This window comes from Carex rostrata, chromosome 8, assembly GCF_964058835.1.
Source record: "Carex rostrata chromosome 8, lpCarRost1.2, whole genome shotgun sequence".
Taxonomy (NCBI): domain Eukaryota; kingdom Viridiplantae; phylum Streptophyta; class Magnoliopsida; order Poales; family Cyperaceae; genus Carex; species Carex rostrata.
In genome coordinates, this window is record NC_135925.1 from 7,277,717 (window position 1) to 7,299,584 (window position 21,868).

Genomic DNA, 21,868 nt, shown 5'->3' on the forward strand with positions numbered 1-21,868 from the left:
AAATTACTAGGGGTTTCGGGTTTAAATTCCTTTGCTGTCATGTTTGTTAGTATATGCTGGCATATCTGGTTGCAGCGAAATAGTTTGATTTTTAGGGGAATTCGGGTACCTCCAGATATCACAGCTGTAAGGGCTTTAGAGGTGGGGAAGATGTGGGCTGAGAATTGTTGAATACCAGTATACCAGTAAATAGAGGAGTGGGGTACAAGGCCAACATAAGAACCTCTCTTCTCTGACGGATGTTGTAAATTTTTAACTTTTTTCAATAAAATTTCAAATTGGCAGTCACTGCCAATTCTTCAAAAAAAAAAAAAAACTTTCAAAATGTCAAAATGTCATCTCAAACTTCAAAATTGTAAAAATGCTACTACAAACTTCATTAATTTGTAATTTTACTACTCCAAATAATTAATGACTAAAATACCCTGCCTCATTCTTCTTCTCCTTCTCCTTCTAATTTGACCAATAATAACTACACGGACGCTATCACTTTAGCTGTTTAGCATTAGCCTTGCACTAATTAATTAGGTTGACCACTGACCAGCGATGAATTGAAAGCGTCCAAGACCAATTTAATCATGCATACACTGTGCTTGTGTAGTGCCACTGCGCGACGGTCAAAGTCTGACCAATGGTATTTGAATTCTTAACTAATTTAATTTGTTTTCGAAATATTAATCACCCGATTGCAAATATCTAAACATCAACACTCAGATAGGTTTCTATTGAATGTCCCTGTAAAATTTATTAGCCCTGCATAGCTTCTCTGCACGGTGTCACTAGGCAGCGAATTAACTATAATAGGGGTTCTATAGATGGGCTCCATTATTCAAATAATGACCGCGATCGTTATTTAGAAACCTATCTAAGTGTCACGAGAGGTATTTCGAACTTTATTTGAATGTTGGACAGTAAGCATTGATTCATTTTAAAATCACAACTTTTGTGAGTGTTATTGTCATTTGATATTGCGTTGAAATCACTAACTCAGATCCAGTCAGAATAATGAGTTCAGATGTCACTTTTACGAGTGTTAGTGTCACTTGATACTGGTGCTTTTCTTTCCCATGCTCTTCTCTCTATCTCTCTTCTCTAATTCTCTCTCCTCTTTTTCTCTCTTTATCGTTTTGAAGTGAGAGATAGAGAGTAAAATGGATAATAGGCTCCTGCTTTTCCTTTGAAAAAAGCAGCGGATGCTCTTCCGTCTTGTTGTACCTATATAATTTAATCATAGATTAAGAATAGTGATGAACAATATGTATTGACTTCATACTCAATTATCCCTCTCCCCTCCTGATACGAATCAACTTGAGTTGAACTCGAATTCAGGTTCGAAATCGATTTGAAAAATATGCGGCATAATGTGATACATTTTCAAGATAGACTTTGCATTTTTATTCCCCAAGTAATTATCTGAGTTTGCATATTTTCTATAATATTTATGTATGCATATTTTATATGATATTTATGTTTACATATCTTCTATGTTGCAATTAATATTTTACTATTTTCAATTTTGCATGTAATATGTTATATAAGGAGAATGTTGTATGAGATGAAAGGTAGTTGAATCAAATATATTTTCTTCTAAGATTTTTTTTTTTCTTTCTACTTTGCTACTTAGCAGTTAGCACAGTATTTGTTTCTAATTTTACTAAATTATTTTCAAAACCTGTGACTAGCGAAGTTGAGATTCAAAACCAAATTTGTTTCTAATTTCACTAAATTATTTTCAAAACCTGTAACTGGCGAAGTTGAGATTCAAAACCGAAATTGCATCACCTCCCCTTCCTTTATGTTTTTGTTTTGTTTGATAATTCTAGTTTTTGTGTTGCATTGGCACACTCTGAACTCCACAACACCCTCTCCTCTCTCTCTCTCTCTTTTATTTTGGACAAAACCTGAAATATTTACTCCTCTCTCCTCCTCTGGATGAGTTTAGAACTTTAGATAAAAGAAACAGGTTGTAAGCGTTAACGTTCACTCTAGTACGAGAGATGAGAAGCAAAATAATTGAATAAAAAAAAACTTTGTTGCTAGAAGTTAGAACCCTCCTCATTTATTGTTTATTATTCAATTAAATGTTATCAAATTTTCAGACAAAATTTCACATTTGTCCTTCAAAAATAAAAAAAATTATGTATTTTTCAAAAGTCAAAATCCTATTTATTATTTTACAGTAGGAAAGCTGTGATATTTACCATATATAATTTTAAGTTATCCTAAATATGAATTGCAAATTTAGTACAGTGACACAATATCAATCCGTAGAGCTGCTAAGCAGCCTGCGAGCATCTCAAAAATGCTGAAGTGTACATAAATTCTTTAATAATAAAAGAAAAGTTATTCCAAATACACTCAAATTAAATAACCATGTTTAAACTAAAATGATAGGACGACCAACTTATCCTCTCCTTTTTTTACATCGATGCCAAGTAAAAGGGCATCAAACTTCTTATTTTCCCCTTAACGTTTTCTTCTCTCTAGCATGCTTGGTTCATTAGAGTGTAACTGTTGCCGTAAAATGCCAAGTAAAAATGGTTATTTTGAATGACAACCAAAAATATTCTTCTGTCAAAATACAGAGGGTATAACAGTTGGTGAGTTTTTATAGCATGTTAGTACATTCTTAGCCGAGTTTTTTAAAAATACCCAAATTTATTAATATTTTATTATAAATAACTAGATGTTTGGCAAAATTATATTTTTGTCCAAACCGTAAGGAAATTTTACGGTTTGAAATTTTTTTTTTTTTTTTTAAGCCCAACTTTGCACCTCTGGTTAACATATCAAAACACCTTCAAAAATCATAAAAATTTACCGACATGCATTGTGGACTTCATAGAATAAGACTGTGAAGTTTCATACAAAATCTCAAGACAGATCGTGAGATATCGGCTCTCAAAAATTGCCCGAACTGCTGAAAGAGTGCTTCTGAGTCCAAATTTGCACCTCTGATTAACATATCAAAACACCTTCAAAAATCATGAAAATTTACCGACATACATTGTGTACTTCTTAAAATAAGACTGTGAAGTTTCATACAAAATCTTAAAACAGATCGTGAGATATCAGCTCTCAAAAATTGCCCGAACTGCTGAAAGAGTGCTTCTGAGTCCAAATTTGCACCTCTGATTAACATATCAAAACGCCTTCAAAAATCATGAAAATTTACCGACATCCATTCTTGACTTCATAGAATAATACTGCAAAGTTTCATACAAAATCTCAAAACAGATCATGAGATATCGACTCTCAAAAATTGCCCGAACTGCTGAAAGAGTGCTTCTGAGCCCAAATTTGCACCTCTGATTAACATATCAAAACACCTTCAAAAATCATGAAAATATAATTCTCAAAAATTTTTGAAGTCAAGAATGCATGTCGGTAAATTTTCATGATTTTTGAAGGTGTTTTGATATGTTAATCAGAGGTGCAAATTTGGGCTCAGAAGCACTCTTTCAGCAGTTCAGGCAATTTTTGAGAGCCGATATCTCACGATCTGTTTTGAGATTTTGTATGAAACTTCACAGTATTATTCTATGAAGTCAAGAGTATATGTCGGTAAATTTTAATTATTTTTAAAGGTGTTTTGATATGTTAATCAGAGGTGCAAATTTGGGCTCAGAAGCACTCTTTCAGCAGTTCGGGCAATTTTTGAGAACCGATATCTCACGATCTGTTTTGAGATTTTGTATGAAACTTCAGAGTCTTATTCTATGAAGTCAACAATGCATGTCGGTAAATTTTCATGATTTTTGAAGGTGTTTTGATATGTTAATCAGAGGTGCAAATTTGGACTCAGAAGCACTCTTTCAGCAGTTCAGGCAATTTTTGAGAGCCGATATCTCACGATCTGTTTTGAGATTTTGTATGAAACTTCACAGTCTTATTCTATGAAGTCAAGAGTATATGTCGGTAAATTTTAATTATTTTTAAAGGTGTTTTGATATGTTAATCAGAGGTGCAAATTTGGGCTCAGAAGCACTCTTTCAGCAGTTCGGGCAATTTTTGAGAGCCGATATCTCACGATCTGTTTTGAGATTTTGTATGAAACTTCACAGTCTTATTCTATGAAGTCAACAATGCATGTCGGTAAATTTTCATGATTTTTGAAGATGTTTTGGTATGTTAACCAGAGGTGCAAAGTTGGGCTAAAAAAAAAAAAAATTCCAAACCGTAAGGAAATCTTACGGTTTGGGCAAAAATATAATTTTGCCAAACATCTGGTTATTTATAATAAAATATTAATAAATCTGGGTATTTTTAAAAAACTCGGCATTCTTAGATAGGAGATGCAAAAAGATAATCAATGACTTTAGAGTTAATTTTAACGGAAAGGATTATGTATAAAAAGATAAATATGATGGAATGAGGATTGCTTGATATTTTTTGAACAATGTTGATAGTTTTAAATAAACTAAATTAAATTTTAAGTTGAAAATGCTAAGCATGACATATCATTCATATATCAGGTTTATAAAATTGTGAGATTTCATATATGTTTTACTGTATATTAACAGATTTGGAATTTTAACAGTCTAAAATAAACGGTTTACGATGCATCAACAAACAATATTTAAATGATATAAAATTTAAGAGGAGGGTTCAAATGCCTCTATTTTTTATGCCTCTATCATGTCTCTATTTTTAAAAACTTAAATAACTCAAAGTTTAAAACTTAAACGTCAAATAAAACTGTTAGATGTGATCTATGTTATTTTCTCTCTGTGTCCATAAAAAATTATCATATTTTGATTTTTCTTTTATGTGAATCAATAAGTTAAAAAAATCAACGCCTAGATATTATCCACATTAGTATACATTTTTACAAACTCAAGATGACAACCAAAACAAAGTTGAAATGTCATAATTTTTTACACGTGTAAAGATAAAATGATGTATATCACATCTAACAGTTTTATTTTGAATTTTAATATTTAAATTTTGAGTTATTAAAGTTTTTAAAAATAGAGACATGATGAAGGCATAAAAAATTTGAAGCCTCCTCAAAATTTAATTGTTATATTATCTACGTTCAAATAACATATCTATAAATTACTTTTCAATTTTCAATTTAATTAGAATATTTTGGGAAATCATTGAATAGATTGTGAAGATAAGTGTGATTAACTGATTCGTTTTAAAAAAAATAATTTTGGAAGGCTGCAATTCTGCCTAGAATTTAATACCCCGACATTGCTACATAAATGTGCCGCACAGCTTCAGCCTGCTCGCCACCCCCAAATCTCTCTTCGCATCACCATTCACCAATTGATCCCATCCACCTCTGCAGTTGTGCCTTTGAATAAACGAATCGGTAAATACCAAATCTGAAGGATCAGTCAGTCACGGACACACTCCAAGAATCGGCGTAACTCGGACGGTGAGTCTCTTCCAATTCAAGTGTTTTTTTCCCAAAACCAACAAAATGCAGCCAGTCAGTTTGAAAAATGGCACAATAAATAGATCCTCGGCTGCCGATAGATCTTCCAAACCATGGTAGCAATGGTAGCAACACATACTGTGTTGCTTGCTCCGGTAGAACCGTAGAAGGGTCCTTATTTTTTACGAATGCACTTCACGAATAGTAGAACGGAAGGGAGGCGGCGCTGGCCACCTCTGGCTCCGTCTCTAGAGACGGAACAAATGGTTGTTAATTAAGTGGATAAAAGTTCTGTTAGCCACAGGTCTTCAGTAGAAATTTCATATGTAAAGTAACACTTTTGTGTAATTTAATTTTTCATCTGTAAAATATTGAACATTCTATGCCTTGAGAGCCACTCTATTGTTTCTGACCTTTCCAAAAGTGGAATGTCTGAAAAATTTGCTTACTGTTCAAGTATTCTGTTTTATTCTTACCTTTGTTCTTTCTTCCCACTCAAGCTTATGTCAGTCTGTTTATTTTAACCTATTCTCACATTACTTCTTCTTTTTCTAAATTGATTCAATCCAGGTTGATAAGGAATTTCAGAAGCATTTATTAATGAATGATGCATATAAAAGCAGATAGTATTATCACGGAGTGCAATAATTAGTGATCCTGAGTTACTTTCAGAATCTGTACTCTGTAGAAGCCGAGAAAAATGAAGATTAGTAACCAGCTTCTGCTAACTTATTTTTACATTCTCATCTACATTTGCCTTTCATCGGGAGTTATATTGTCCGAAATTTTTATTAATAGGAAAAATATTAATTAAATATCGAGATTAGAGGAAACTTTTGGATTTTTTTCAGAAATAGGGAAAACGTGATGAAGAATTACGGCCACTGGCCGTTACGGTTTATCACGGCCAGGTTTACACCTTAATTAACATGCCAACTTAGCTTGAGCTTCTAATACCTGAACCAGACAAAAAACCGAAAAAAAAACTGTCCGTTATGGGTTGAAACGGCCAGGAGAAAAACAGCGAAAAAAAAAAATCTGTTCTGTCCGTAATGCCTTGTACCGGCCAGAGGAAAATAAAAAAAAAGTGGGTTGTAGCTAACCATCACGGATAGGGTAGCTTACAATATCAGGCCGTAGCTGGTTTTCATTCAGGCCAGAGAAAAAAAGTGGGCCGTAGCAGATTTTTATATTTTTTTTTTCGGTGTTTCATTCACGGACAGAGTTTTTTAATATTTCTCTGGCCGGTACTAAGAATCACGGACAGGGTTTTTTTCGGTTTTTTGTCCGGTTTAGTTATTAGAAGCTCAAGCTTAGTTGTCATGTTAATTAAGGTGTAAACCTGGCCGTGATAAACCGTAACGGCCAGTGGCCGTGATTCTTCATCATGTTTTCCCTACTTCTGAAAAAAATCCAAAAGCTTCCTCTAATCTCGATATTTAATTAATATTTTTCCTATTAATAAAAATTTCGGATATTGTTTAACAAGGTACAGACAATATCATTAAACAAATCCTGCTAGTATGTATTGTACATGTGCCAGTAGTTTTAAAGTCAGGGTTCTATATAAGCCTTAAATAAATATTGGTTCTTAATCTAAGCCTGAATTTAACCCAACGTTAATTCAGTTCAATCGAATTTGAGCTCAATTTACCTTTGGTTCTGCAAATTTCTTATTTACTGCATTTTCTTTAATTTCTTCTTGCAGTGGGTTTTATCTCCAAAGTATTTCAAATTCCCATTTCCTATTACTCTTACCATGATTCATATGGGATTTTCGGGTGCTGTGGCTATCTTACTTGTTCGCGTTTTTAAGGTATGATTTGCTTGCTTCAATTTTCTACTAATGTACCCTCCTTTCTACAATTTTTGAACAAATTTTCGCAAATGATTTCGATTTTTTATTATAAAAAATATGTAATTCCTTCTTTTTTACTTTGTTTGGAAAATACGAACTACTTTTTATGATGGTATCAATGCCAGGTGGTGCAACCTGTCAAGATGACTTTTCAAATGTAAGAGTGTAATGTACTTTTATTTGATCTTTTCTTATCGTTTCCTAATTCTTACGACTTATGAGATATGCTAATGTCCAATGCAGATATGCAACCTGTGTAATTCCAATAAGTGCCTTCTTTGCATCCAGTCTTTGGTAAGTGAAAACAAGTGCTCATTTTGCATGCTCCAATTGGATCCATCGATAAATTAATGAAATGAGAACACTACACAAGCTATTAGTGTGGACTATAGTTTTTTTATAAGATTTAACTTTTTTTTTATAAGTTAAGATATTTATCTTCTGTACTTAACGGTATTCTGTGCTTGATAGAAGTTCACTATTGCTTTTATGCTACAGGTTTGGCAACACTGCGTACTTGTATATCTCAGTGGCTTTCATACAGATGCTTAAGGCCTTAAGTGAGTTTCCCATATCCCTTTTATGTAGTGTAATATCCAGTGTTTTATTGTGGGATGTAGGAGGAATAACATCTTTACATTGTTTACAGAAACCATTTGCCATTTCAGAAATTATTTTAAGGGAACTATGTTAATTTAGATAGAGTAGAACCATTAATGAAAAAGAGCATTTTTTTGCAAAATCGACGAGCCGAGTCTTTATTGTGTTCACAAGCTGGTTTCCTGATAGTTCAACTTGTATGGGCTTGACATTCATGGTATGGACTGTTTTGGTATACTGCCCCTTAATTACTATTCAGATTAGCCTCGATGAACCCTTAATTAAGCTTGTACTACATGACCCTTTGCATCAGTCCACCCTTCAAAATCCAGTTTATCATATATTTATCACCGTATTAAGAGAGAATTGTTGTCAGTACCTGGATCAGCACTAATTTTTTTAGCTCCAACCTGATGCGCTCTTCTAATATAGTGCCGGTTGCAACTTTTGTGATGGCTGTGATATGTGGAACTGACAAGTTGAGATGCGATCTGTTCCTCAACATGCTACTGGTTAGTGTCGGCGTAGTCGTCTCTTCATACGGAGAGATACATTTTAATGTGATTGGTACAGTGTACCAGGTCACTGGTGTTTTTGCGGAGGCTCTAAGACTGGTACTGACTCAGGTTCTTCTTCAAAAGAAGGGCTTGACACTGAATCCTGTTACAAGTCTATATTACATTGCCCCTTGCAGGTAAACATATACCCTTTCAAGTGCATTCTTGAATTGTACAATTACTGGAAAATTTCCATCTGGTTTGTTTTATGGTGCTCGAGATACAAGTTAATGTGCAATAATTTGTTTTTTCTCTGAATACATTCAACCTTTTATGGAAAACATGTCCGTCCTTTTATGATAGCAGCGCACTAGTTAAGGTTGTCTTGGGTCAGGGACAGATAAATAAGGCACTATAACTTCAATGTCACGTCGTGTGCTTTGAGCTGAGAATTGTACCACCTCTTGAGTTATGTTGTACTTCCAATGAGACATGAACATTGTAAACCTATTGGTAGCTATTGGCAACTTGATCGATGTGATTGTTATCTTGATTTAATTGTTTTCTTTTTGGCACAGTTTTTTGTTTCTGTTTGTGCCTTGGTATGTGCTGGAGAAACCTGGGATGGATTTGTCACATATACAGTTCAACTTCTGGATCTTCTTCTTGAATGCAATTTGTGCATTGGCCTTGAATTTCTCAATATTTCTGGTAATTGGTAGAACTGGGGCCGTCACTATTCGAGTTGCCGGGGTTCTTAAGGATTGGATTCTCGTTGCCCTTTCAACCATTATTTTCCCTGAATCGACCATCACTGGCCTCAATATTACTGGCTATGGAATAGGTTAGTACTTTTTGAATTTATTTTATCCACTCATGCTGGGTTCCTTTACTTTCTCTCATTCACTTCTGGTTCTGGAATACTGGTCGATTCCAATTTCAGCTTGTTGTTCATACATTTTGTTTATTAGCTTAATCAAAGCTGATTGAAATCTTAGTTATGCTTAGCATCTAGAGTCAGACAATTTGAAGAAAGAAAATTGAAAATTGATCATGCACTGTTTGAAGTTGCAGTTATGATGGATTGGATGCTAATTGCTCTTTGGATATTTGGGTTTTCCAAATTGGCGATCACTGGCCTTAATGTTATCGTCGTACTTCTTGTTTAGTCATGGCCCCATTGGGTTATCACGGTAATTCTTGTTAGTCAATGTATTTGCTGCCTAGTTTAATTGATTTTACAATTAAGCTAGAATAAGCCCAATTCTGCCTCTATTGACCCTGATAGTGCAATCAAACTTTCTCAGCATCAGTTACATGTGTACAAGCAAACTCTGTTAAATGATTAAATCTTCAAATACCTTTCACTCGACCATATATATATTTGTTTCACAAAAGTTTGCTGTTATGCACTAAATTAGCCAAGAAAAAGCAAACCTGCAACATAAGGTAAAAACAATTTCACTATTTGACTGTTGCCTTCCAGACCTAATAAATAATATGTACCGTAGTCATAGTCCCAAATTGCACTCCTTTATTATATCACTTTCAGTAATTTTTCTATGCTTTATATTTCTAATGAACGCTTTTTGCTCAGCTCTCTCCGGTGTGGTGATGTACAACTATTTGAAGGTGAAGGATGGAAAGGCATCCAACCCTCTACCTACTGACGCATTGCCAGTAAAGGTAATTTACCTCTCAGCTAGTGCTGGTCCATGCCTAGCCTCAGTGGTGGAGCTTGAGCAATTTTTTTTTTGTGTGCGTGTGTGTGAGTGTTGGTTGGGGGGGGGGGGGGGGGAGCTCCATTGCACATCAAGTTTGGGGGAGGGGAGCTGAAATGATAATCTTATAGCATAATACCTTAAACCTATAAGAAAATATAATAAATTCTCAAATCTTTGGGAGGCTTGTAGTCTTCTAGCAAGGGAAAACAGAAAAGTGGCAATGAAGCTTACCCCTGCCTGCCCTTGCTTCATCAATTAACCCTGTATAATGAGTATCTTGACTGCATCAGTCAAGTATTCAAAAAAAAAAAAACCCTGTATAATGAAAACAGAAAAGTTGCAATTGATTCCTCTTTAGAAAAGTCAAGGTCTTAATTCCAAGTGAGAGTTTATTGGCGGTTTTATTCTCTTCCTAAAATGACCATCACTTATTTTTTCTAAGATTTCTCATAGTTTCTTCGCATTATGATTGCTAGAAGTACCCATTACTTGCTCTTTTTCCAAAAAAAATTGTCATAATTGCTCTGCATTTTTGTTGCTATAATCAAACAGAAAGAAAGAAGTGATGAGAAAGTTGATTAAATATGAGTAAATTGCCCGACTTCTTTGAACCTTAATTAAATTAAAAGCTTTCTAACTAGTACATAATTTGGACCTAGTGTTTCTTTTGGTTTGATTTTAGCTTATTCTAGAATAATTTCAATTAGTTAATTTGGGACAGAAGTTGGTGGCATCTTATGAATTATTCCTTATCCAGTTGTCCATCATATCAATCAAAATGTTGAGTGCATTTAGCAACTATTTGAAAAAAATTAGTTGTCAGTTGCAAATACGAGTATATTTGGTTTTGTCTGCACATATTACAAAATGTTTATTCTAGTGACTACTAATTTTCTAATTTATTTTAAGTTGAACTTAGAGACTACGGCTCTGGGATCTAAACTTTCTGTTCCGAGTATAATCATTCAACAAAATAAATCATTGTGGACATATTTGTGAATACAGGACTGGAAGTCTGACAAGAGAGCTTCAGACATGTATAAAGATGACAGCGACATAGGGAGCACAGATGAAAACAAGGGACTTGCTGCATCAGAACTGGTGCTAGATGAGGAAACACCACTTCTCTCTTCTAGGGTTTCTTATGTAGGACGAGGCCAAACGAACACCCTCTCCAGTAGATAATTTATGTTCTTTTCAGTTTTTGATCAAGAACACTGAAAACCACCATTTGCCCGGTATTTAACATTGTTGTACGAGAATGGAAATTACGTAACAGCCTCAAAATGATAAGAACGATGTATTTAGAATTGATAGGAATTAATTTATGTTAGGAAGGTACTTATAACCACAAAATGGAGACTCAATTTTTTTTTTTTTTTCTTGGGATTTTCCATATAGTGATTCTATACTATTTTCTGTGCAAATGCATAATCCTTGTGATGCTTTGTTCAGCAGCCAGCAGGTAGGCAATAGTTATTAAATTCGTGCAAGTTGTTATCTAAAAGTTTTTTTTTAATTATTATATATTTTTTTGGCTTAATTTCCATGCTAAAGCATCATGCATTTCGATATTCAAGGCTAAGCAATTGAACAACAGTAACAAAAAAAGTGGAATTGGGTAGAACGGAACTGCACAAAATTTTGAGTGATAAATCCATCCAAATGGCTAAAATGGTACTTCAACCTATCCAGAAAAAAGGGTAATGTCAGTTGTGTGAGGGCTTCCCTTGCTGTCTTAAAAGAAGAGTTAATCCCAGTGTTTAGTAGTTAGTATTGGAATCCTTATCCTCTCAGGTACCTGAAAAAGAATCTTTTACAATTAGTGGATCTGGACTGTTCTTTTTAACTTGGCACGAATCTCACAGCCCAATAACACTGCCCCTCCAGTTAGCCAGAATCTCAAAGCAGATGAGAGTAAATCTCAAACCGTAAAATGAGGAGAATCTTTTACGGTCAGATACTTGTCCCCGTGACAGCAGGGTATTTTTGAATCCAATCTGTCTGGTTTTGCCCGATCTCATTTTAACTGTTCATTTTTATTTAGCGGATGGCTTAATTTGATCCAATCTAAACAGCATGATTTTATCAACCACCGCATTTTTGAATAAATCAGAGCATTCCTTTGGAGCCCATTTGTTAAAGAAAATGACGGAGACTATAAACAAGTTCAAGAGGCTTTGTTGTCTGCAGAAATCAGATTGTATATTAGATAGTTTCGATGGCATTATATAATATGCAACATAACATTTTAATATCCAATTTTGTTAAACTAATTTGCAGCATTGCACAATAAATACAGAACAGTGGGGCCTTTTCTAGTTTTCTGTGCATCTTATGTGCGAATCCAATATAAAAAGTATCAAATCATTATTAATCGTTTTTTCAATCACATTTTTTGTATACGGAAAAGATTAAAAGTTCCTAGTTTCATTGTTGAAAACTTGAACACGAGCAGAATCCCACAGGGCCCCTCCGTAAGGCCCGTTTTCTCTTCCAAAAGGAAGCCCAATTTAAATTTTCACACATCAGAGATTAGTCCCATTTCTCCTTCCCGTTCTCTTTGCCGACCCATCCCCTAGTACTCCGGCTACTGCTCTGCCATGTCTTCCCTCAGAATCATAGGCAAGCTCTCTCTCTCTCTTTCTTTCTCTGTCTATAGTTGCGTACTTCTCTACTGACATGGTTCCTTTTTCTTTTATTTTTGGAACCAATGCTTCATGGACGAAACAGACATCGCCGTGAACCTCACAGGTCAGTTCCTTTTAATCCAAATTCAAATTTGATCAAGTTTTTTTGGAAGTTGCTGATTTTTTTGCTCTTTTGTTTCAGATGGTATGTTCAAAGGCATCTATAATGGCCGCCAGTGCCACGTGGCTGACATCCCTGCCGTCCTCTCCCGTGCATGGACTGCTGGTGTTGACCGAATAATTGTGCTCTCTCTCCCTCTCTCTCTGCAGTCTGCAACTCAATTCCATTTATATACTGTCTTGTGCATTCCGTGATTGTACATGCTATAATATTCTTTTTTGTGATATGATATTAGTTGGGTCCCATATTGGGGCAGTACTGATAATGTAACTGACCTGGTTTTCATCCTTTATCCAATTACTTTTACATCTAACTGAATCATAGCCAAAATGGAATTGTGATTACAACTTACAATTTATTTACTTGTATTGAATTTTGGGCTCAAGTTTAACTTGACTTTAAGAAAACAAATGCAGGTGACGGGTGGCTCTCTTGACGAGTCCAAAGAGGCTTTGGCAATTGCCGAGACTGATGGTTGTAATTTCTTTACATTTTCTTTTTCTTTTTATCTAACTAATATCTTGTCAGTGAACTGTTTGTTTTGTCCTGGTAAAACATTAAGGGAGGTTTCCTATAAAAAGTTTTAAAATATCCTGCACAACCATTAAATCCATAATTGTGCCAAAAACTTTGCATAAACCCAGAAAGTACAAGAGAGAAATATCCACATGCTCTTCACTTTCCTGCTCACCTTCAAGGCCTAAATTACTTCTTCCTCATTAATGCCTCTTTACAAATGAGTTAGAAAGGAGAGGCATTCTGGATATAAGAAAAGAAGTGTAGAGAATAATTTGTTATTTTGTGGGGGTTCCCTGGCACTTGATATTGAGTAATGTCTGAAGGAAAGATTCTTTGTTGTTTATTTTTCTCTTTTTTCATATAAGTTTTACACTTATATATGTCTGGAGTAGTTATGTTTGATATATTGCTGCCATAGCATAGGAAGGCTTTTCTGCACAGTAGGTGTCCATCCAACCAGATGCAAGGTAAACTGCTTGACTATGGAAAATAATAATAAAAAAAGTTCTTCGTTATGATTCATTTTGGAATCATTCTGTTGCTATTTTTTGAAAATTTCTCATTTATTTTCCAGGAGTTTGAGGAGAGTGGTGACTCAGAGAGGCATTTCCAAGCTCTCTTATCCTTAGCCAAGGAGGGTATTGAGAAAGGAAAGGTGTGGTTAGAAGCTTCCATATGAAGTTTATTATTTATCCTCTTTTATAGCTACTTAACTATACAAAACTTCATATTCCTGCCCAATACAATTTTGAATGCAGGTTGTGGCTGTTGGTGAATGTGGGTTAGATTATGATAGGCTTCACTTCTGCCCTGCTGAAACACAAAAGAAGTATGCTAAGTGCCTCCCCTGCGCCCACCACACCACACACACACACACACACACACACACACACATCAAAACATACTTGAATGTAAAACTGTTAAATGTTTGAAGTTCCAGAATAATGTACCATTTTTAATGACGTTTGGTACTCATCAATAGACTACCAGTTTGACTTCTCAATTTTGTTTGGTTTTACATAACTCTGGTAAATGCTGTGAATTGAGGTAATTTTATTCTTTGTTCGTATACTATAGGTACTTTGAGAAGCAATTTGAATTGGCAGAAGCTGTGAAACTACCAATGTTTCTCCATATGCGTGCTGCTGGTGAAGATTTCTGTGAAATTGTTACTCGAAACAAGGACAGGTCATTCAAATTTCAATAATTTGTATTGATCAATTTTTTTTTTTTTTGTATAATTTTTTTTGTCAGTTAATTAGTATAAAACTTTCTGGTTTTATCTTGGAAGCTACTCCTAATATATTGTAAATGGATAAAGAAGTTAATAGTTTCAGTCGGTTTCTACCTGTACCATTTTTTATCAGTTGGGTTTTTACACAGTAATCTTGCGGTTTCTTCACTTGCCTCTTCCTTGATATGATACTTACTAAGCAAACACAAAGAAATAATTATGTGATACAAAATGTGTAAGATTTTGAGTTATTATGTAGTTACTCGGCACCTTTATTTGGATGATCTTCAATGAAGTAGCTCTCTGGTTGTTTCCTGTTTGCTTAATTGTTAGACTTTTGGCAACATGTGCTTTCTTATTGTTATATTGCCTTTTGTCTTAATGAATTCTACCTATATACTAATAGATTTACTGGCGGTGTTGCTCATTCTTTCACTGGAAGTGCTGAAGATCGTGACAGACTATTAGCATTTGACAGCATGTTCATTGGTGATGTGTTGTGTATTCTCTACACTATACATTTTATGTTTTTTCTCCAAGTAATTAAGCTCGTAGCAAGTCATTGATGTTAGTACTTACAAACAGGGCCTACAAATTTATCATATTGGATATAACATGCGATTCTGTAATCATCTCTCAATTAAGCTTCAGTGACCTCAATTTAATCCTAATTAGCTTCAATTCACTCGGTTATTCAGTTTAGTAGACAAGTATAGCTTGGTTAGGTCATTTTTGCGAGTTGATTTTAATAATTTTTAGTGATTAGTGATTAGAGATTTTTTTTCTGTTATTTTAAATATTTTGTAAATAACTTTTTTAGTATCAATATATCTGTTGGCGGCAACTCGCCGGCAGCCATAAAAAAGAAAAGGTATAGCTTGGTTCAAATTAAATGGGTAAAGTGTGCTCAAAGCCTCAAACCAATGCAGCATCCATACTGGCAAATTTCCTGACTTAGTGAGCATTAAATTGTGATTATTTTGAATAAACAGGGATAAATGGATGTTCGCTAAAAACAAGCGAAAATCTTGAAGTCTTAAGAGGCATTCCTACTGAGAGAATGATGATAGAAACTGACTCACCTTACTGTGAAATCAGAAACACCCATGCGGGAATGAAATTTGTCAAATCTGTTTGGTCTGCGAAGAAAAAGGAAAAGTATGAAAGTGATTCACCTGTCAAAGGCCGCAATGAGCCCTGTTATGTCAAGTAAATCAAAACTGCTTTCCTCTTCTTCTTCTTCTTCTTTTTTCCTTTGTTTGTTTGCCTCTAATTATGTAAGGTTTAAGGAAAATAGCAAGTAGAATAGAAGGAAGATCCTACTGTTTGTCGAGTTAATTGGGTTCAAACCATGGAAGAAGACAGCAAAAGTGACTTTAAAATAAAAAATAACTTGGAAAATGCTAGAATTAGATGAAGATAGATTTCATGATAAACATTTTATATTTTTGTAAACAAAATCAACTTCCAGCATTTCTCCCTGTCACACAAAATTTGCTAAAATAACAAAATCATTTTCTCTTTCAGACAAGTTCTAGAGGTGGTGGCTGGATGTAAAGGAATAAATGATGTGGAGTACCTGAGCAAGATATTGTACCACAATACATGCAGGTATGCTTGTCTTGTCTCTTTACGTCATCTGAATTAGGTTATCTAGGCTTGAGAAAATTTTATTTCCTGCTGGTATATGTGACTTTAGGGCAAATACTCGAAAGGTATGTGCATAGAGTGGGAAAAATGGCACGGCGGAACGGCTCTGTCACGGAACGGCACGGAACGGCACGGAACGGCACAGCACATGTTACTGTTCCGTGCTGTGACTCACGTGTCGCGTGCCTTGATCACCCCTTGACATTTTGGTCACGGCACGGCACGCGAAAGATCCGGTCACGTAATTACGCGGGTCACGTGTAATTAGAATCGTTAGGTCTTTATCAAATGGTGTATCTTGAATAAACTAACTTAAATTATGAAAAAATAGTTAAACATGAGAAACGTGACCAGTTATGTTTGGACACGACACGCGAATAGTCACGGCACACGCCGTGACTCGTGTGCCGTGACCACCCCTTGACATTTTGGTCACGGCACAACCGGCACGGGTCACTGTTCACTTGGTCACGACGTGTTAGTCATGGCACGGCACATTTTTTCCACTCTAGATGTGCACTAAAATTTCGACCAAGTCCTAATAATTTGCTTGCATATTTTGTAGGGTTTTCTTTCCTCAGGATTTGGATACAGCTGGTGATTCTCTTCTTGAAAGTGGTGTTATTTCTGAGAATAACTGAGATCCAGTTGGATTGTTGGTGGTAGTGCAGAGATGTATTCCCTTTTACTCTTATTCCATTTTTGCAAGAGCAGATGCAGTCGGGAAATGCTTACCCTTTTTTTATAATTCGTTTTTGTTGCCCTTTTTTGTTTTCTTCATTTTGACTCTTTCAGTTTTTCGTTTATTGATTAGCTCTTTTACCTTTGAAAATTATACTCAATTTGCTGCTTTTATTGTTTGTTGTCAAATCGACCGTGTACAATTTATCTCTGTGAGATCTTATATATTATGTTTGGTATATATTTTTTTACAAATGCTTTTAGTTTTTAAATTCTTAATCATAAAAATTCTAAAATTCAAATTACAAATAAATTTCCATGTATTATTTTCTTGCATGTAAAATATCATAACATTTCAATTTTTTTGATAGAAATCAAAATTGAAGGAAAATAAACGTTAGTTCTTGACGTGAACCGAAAGAAAGTCAAATATGAAATAATTAGATTTATTTGTATGTATACTGTATAGAGAAAAAATATAAATTAAAATTTAATGAACTTAGACATAATTGGAGGAATTCGAACCGACATTTTTATTTTTACCCCATTAAAAATTATTTTAATAATAATAACCAAAGTTTAATAAAAAATTTAAAAATACCCCACCCGTGGAATTTTTCCACGGGCTGGAATTGTAATTCAATTTTTTTTTTTTTTAAAAACAGAAATTTATTTTTATTTTTTATTTTTTGTATTGAAATATTATAAATGTTGGATATATTTCTTTGAAAATAGATGGAATACAATATAATTTGATTTATTAGAAATACTGTAACAAATAACCCGGATCAATATTTTTCAGGCCGGATTTTTCGCGGCTGTAAGAAAAATTAATATATTTCTTTATGTGTTATTGGAAAAAAAAATGCTTAGATTCTGAGTTATTGATCCCGGTTCAAAAGTCACTCTATGTAATCTAGAAAATATTGTGATCCTTCTAGGACATTTAATTTATGAAAAGTTGTATCTATTTTTGAAAAAAAACAAAAACTTTAAGTTATTTAATAATTATTATTCAAAAAGAATTCTCAATATAGAGACAACTTTTTATAAATTAAATGTCCTAAAAAGATCACAATATTTTCTAGATTACATAGAAGTGACTTTTGAACCGGGATCAATAACTCAGAATCTAAGCATTTTTATTTTTTTTCCAATAACACATAAAGAAATATATTAATTTTTCTTACAGCCGCGAAAAATCCGGCCTGAAAAATATTGATCCGGGTTATTTGTTACAGTATTTCTAATAAATCAAATTATATTGTATTCCATCTATTTTCAAAGAAATATATCCAACATTTCTAATATTTCAATACAAAAAATAAAAAATAAAAACAAATTTCTGTTTTTAAAAAAAAAAATTGAATTACAATTCCAGCCCGTGGAAAAATTCCACGGGTGGGGTGTTTTTAAATTTTTTATTAAACTTTGGTTATTATTATTAAAATAATTTTTTAATGGGGTAAAAATAAAAATGTCGGGAATTCGAACCTCTTGTTGAGTGAGTTTATGGTACTATGCATATTACAATTTGGCACGTGCTATGGCTCTATATTTGAGTTTTCAAATCCTAACGGTCGATCCGAACCGTTCATCTTGTTCTCCATATTAATGTGTTTGGAGACTAAATTTTACATTTTTTGAAATTTTTTTACTATTTTTTAAAATTTATTGAAAATCACTGTTTTTAGATGGTTCAGAATTTTCAGATCAAGTGATTTTCTAAATATCTAAAAAAAATAGTAAAAAAATTTCAAAAAATGTAAAATTTGGTCTCCAAACACATATTAGTATGGAGAACAAGATGAACGGTTCGGATTGACCGTTAGGATTTGAAAACTCAAATATAGAGCCATAACACGGTGCCAAATCGTAATATGTATAGTACCATAGACTCACTCCCTCTTGTTTTTGTATACTAGTGTATGTTTTCTTTGTAGACATTTCTAATTTGCCTAACGACTTTTTCCGTTCCGGAAATTTCACCACAGACTCACCCATGAATTCCAGTGATACGGGTATTAAATATTAATCATGTAGAAAATAAGCACACCCCTATACAAAACCTTAAACACTTGGCAACTTTTTGCTGATTTACTTTAGCAATACCTTAACATACAAAACTTGATTTTCAGAAAGAACCATATGATAATCACTTCCCAAGAGCGAAATAAAATAAATTGTCCTTAATGCCCATATTTCAATAAAATTATTAATCCTGACGGGGTTTTATTAAGCGGTAAACTCTAATGAAATAAAATAACCATTAATATTTTTTTCATTAAATTACAATTCTTTTTACTTATCTGAACGCTACTAAAGTTGTCCCTCAATATTTCCGTCTATAAATTGTCTATAACCACTGAGGTCATTGAAGACTTAGCAAAGTGGTTGCAAAGCAGATTTGGATTCCTATAATAAGGTCATCAAACATTCATATCTAACATATACATTATATTCGCTGAGAATCCCGTGTCTCGATAAGAGAAATTACAAACCTTTTACAAATTTATCTAAGGTTACCTCAATCAAAACATTATTGGGAATTTTTCTTCAGGTGCACAAAATTAACATATTTGAGAGTAGTGAAAAAATTGCCAAATGAAGTAATTGTCACAAAAAATAAGCATCTATAATTAAAAAATCAACGTTCTTTGCCTTATTATTATGTTTTCAACCTCAAACACTCACAGAGCTCGTTTCTAAAGAACTTTCTTGCATCTTTGTCACCATGTCTTGTAAAGAAGAATTAGATCCCGAGCTATTGTGAGAAAACTTCAAACGCAACGGCCTCCCTTCAACTTCCTGTTGTCATAATTATCCAAAACTCAACATGCTTTATACGAAATGATTCTCAATCCTTATTTTCAAGTTGGAAAGTATGACTACATTCCCCCTCATCCCAATGCATTAGATATCAAGAATTTTAATTTAATTGTACCTGGTCATAGAAGCACTGTATAGCTTATTTCCCCAATTTCTTGTAAAAGAAAAAGTTAAACATGGACTTGACCCAATTTCCCAAAACCAATTTGGTATGGTTTTACTCCAATTCATCTTCAATCTAAAGCAGAATATTCAATCAGTCACCTTATCATTTCCAAATTCCAATCAGAACTAGGAAAGAAGTAATTACCCTTGAAAGCATAACCCAATTCCCATTCTAGTATTTCCCAAACTAAGAAGTACAAGACATTACCACTCCATCCATGGATTCAAGTGCAGCTTGAGCGTCTTCAGCAGATGCAAATGACACAAAACCGAAACCCCTTGAACGGCCGGTTTCACGGTCAAAAATAACCTTGGCACCAAGCAGTCCAGACTGATCTGAAAAGGCCTGCTGGAGCGTCTCAGAGTTCACACCCCATCCAAGATTTCCTGCGTAGATCTTGTGGGGACTGTCAACATATCCCTTTGATGGTCTCGAGCTAACAGTGAGAACCTCTCTCTCTGCTCCCCTTGGTACTTCTGGGAAATTCACTCTAATTGACCTACCCCCCAGTTGCTGATACCAAAAATGAAAACCAAGTCAGGTAAAAAAAGCTTAAATTTTTTACCTTTTCGTTTATATCCATAATGATGAAATGGAGAAGGCTTGTGAACCCACTTCAAGGAGAGCCTTACCACTACCAGTAACCTGGTGTTGGTTCTAAATTGACAGATTGCGTACTAAAACACGTACCTGATAGACCAGATTGGTGCAGCAGATCTATGGGAATTGTTTGTGCAACTATATGGACATATTAATGAGTGTAAGGAAATATGCTTACAGAGCCATCAAACATGCGAATGGCCTCATTTGCCTCCTCAACAGTAGCCATCGTAACAAAACCAAACCCTCTGCTTCTATCTGTCACCCTGTCGTAAACCACCTGACATATAAAAAAAATTCACAAGACAAATCAAACTTATAACCTAAGTAGCATGAAAGTAGCACAGGACGGAATAAGTGTCATTTATTGTCTCTATAATATGTGAGGTTGCTTCTTACCAGAACAGGATCAGGCAGTAGTAAATTGGTATCAACTGAAAAATGGAGCTTCATTGTGCTTTAACCCTTGCAAATTGTCCATCAAATGGGACCAATAATTAGCAGGTTATTGTTTTATTACAAGAACACAACGTATGTAGTCTTGTAATGTACTGAGATATCTCAAGAAACAACCTAAAATGCACAATAGAGGAATACCATCATAACACCTAATAAAGTAACAACCCTTACATCAGCAGTAGTGACGGTGCCAGCCTCGCTGAAAAGCTCAGCAAGCTCATTAGAAGTAGCAGAATAGGGAAGATTTCCAACATAGAGTCGTGCCCTGTCTTTTTTTAGCCGCTTGGGCTCCGCTTTGGCAGGTTGAACAGGTACCACCTCCTCTCCTGGTTCTCCTTCCCTTTGATTTACAAATTCTTTCGCCTTTTCTTCTTCCTCCTGCTTTTCAATTTCAGTATCGGACTCGGTGTACGGATCCGAGGCGTAAGCGGAGATGCGCCAAGCGGTAACCGGAGAAATTTGCAATGCCAAGGATTTTTGTTTTCTGAGTAACAATTTTTTAGAGAAAGGACTTGAAAGAGAAGGACATTTTTGGTACTTCAAGCGGGCTGTTGCCGACGGAATACCGTGGAGAGAGCGCAAGGTCACAGTTGCCATGGCGCCCAACAGAAAAAGAGAGACTGATGCACTCCAACGTTTCTTATCCGGAAACTCAGATCATGAGATGCCTCGAGATCCGTGCAACAATGTTGGCACTAAAAGCCGAGTCGATATCCTCTGAGGTAACATAAGATTTCTGGTTAGATCTGGACCGTTGATAAGAATCCGGACAATCCTGTATGACTTTAATATTCGTGCAGATTTTAATCGGACAGTCCGGATCTTAGGGATAAGAATTCCAAATGCTAACATCC

At 34.6% G+C, this 21,868-nt stretch overlaps 3 protein-coding genes across 8 annotated transcripts; 2 read left to right on the top strand and 1 right to left on the bottom strand.

Moving 5' to 3' along the window:
* The first annotated feature begins 5,960 nt into the window (after positions 1 to 5,960).
* LOC144558142 (putative sugar phosphate/phosphate translocator At3g17430) lies at positions 5,961 to 11,519 on the top strand. 5 transcript variants are annotated; one of them, XR_013512854.1, is made up of 10 exons: positions 5,961 to 6,875; positions 7,095 to 7,202; positions 7,370 to 7,401; positions 7,488 to 7,538; positions 7,743 to 7,804; positions 8,277 to 8,538; positions 8,920 to 9,185; positions 9,416 to 9,486; positions 9,939 to 10,027; positions 11,071 to 11,208. XR_013512854.1 is itself a non-coding variant. In XM_078306884.1 (9 exons), the coding sequence occupies exons 2-9, from the start codon at positions 7,146 to 7,148 to the stop codon at positions 11,248 to 11,250; spliced, it is 999 nt and encodes a 332-aa protein (XP_078163010.1). In that variant the 5' UTR covers positions 5,961 to 6,875; positions 7,095 to 7,145; the 3' UTR covers positions 11,251 to 11,519. The 5 variants fall into 5 exon arrangements, 3 of the variants coding, with proteins under 3 accessions (XP_078163010.1, XP_078163011.1, XP_078163012.1); XR_013512853.1 differs by having other exon boundaries at positions 9,416 to 9,534; positions 11,071 to 11,112; XM_078306884.1 differs by lacking the exon at positions 9,416 to 9,486 and having other exon boundaries at positions 11,071 to 11,519.
* A 1,081-nt stretch (positions 11,520 to 12,600) lies between these two features.
* Positions 12,601 to 17,134, top strand: LOC144558143 (TatD related DNase). 2 transcript variants are annotated; one of them, XM_078306887.1, is made up of 12 exons: positions 12,601 to 12,690; positions 12,799 to 12,819; positions 12,898 to 12,998; positions 13,293 to 13,350; positions 13,819 to 13,862; positions 13,970 to 14,050; positions 14,154 to 14,224; positions 14,473 to 14,583; positions 15,036 to 15,118; positions 15,622 to 15,838; positions 16,157 to 16,240; positions 16,845 to 17,134. In XM_078306887.1, the coding sequence occupies exons 1-12, from the start codon at positions 12,669 to 12,671 to the stop codon at positions 16,918 to 16,920; spliced, it is 969 nt and encodes a 322-aa protein (XP_078163013.1). In that variant the 5' UTR covers positions 12,601 to 12,668; the 3' UTR covers positions 16,921 to 17,134. The 2 variants fall into 2 exon arrangements, with proteins under 2 accessions (XP_078163013.1, XP_078163014.1); XM_078306888.1 differs by lacking the exon at positions 12,799 to 12,819 and having other exon boundaries at positions 12,654 to 12,690.
* A 2,325-nt stretch (positions 17,135 to 19,459) lies between these two features.
* CP33 (chloroplast RNA-binding protein 33) lies at positions 19,460 to 21,655 on the bottom strand. The gene is made up of 4 exons (XM_078307293.1): positions 21,186 to 21,655; positions 20,734 to 20,835; positions 20,163 to 20,468; positions 19,460 to 19,768 (listed from the first exon to the last, which is right to left on the bottom strand). The coding sequence occupies exons 1-4, from the start codon at positions 21,609 to 21,611 to the stop codon at positions 19,643 to 19,645; spliced, it is 960 nt and encodes a 319-aa protein (XP_078163419.1). The 5' UTR covers positions 21,612 to 21,655; the 3' UTR covers positions 19,460 to 19,642.
* Positions 21,656 to 21,868: the final 213 nt, after the last annotated feature.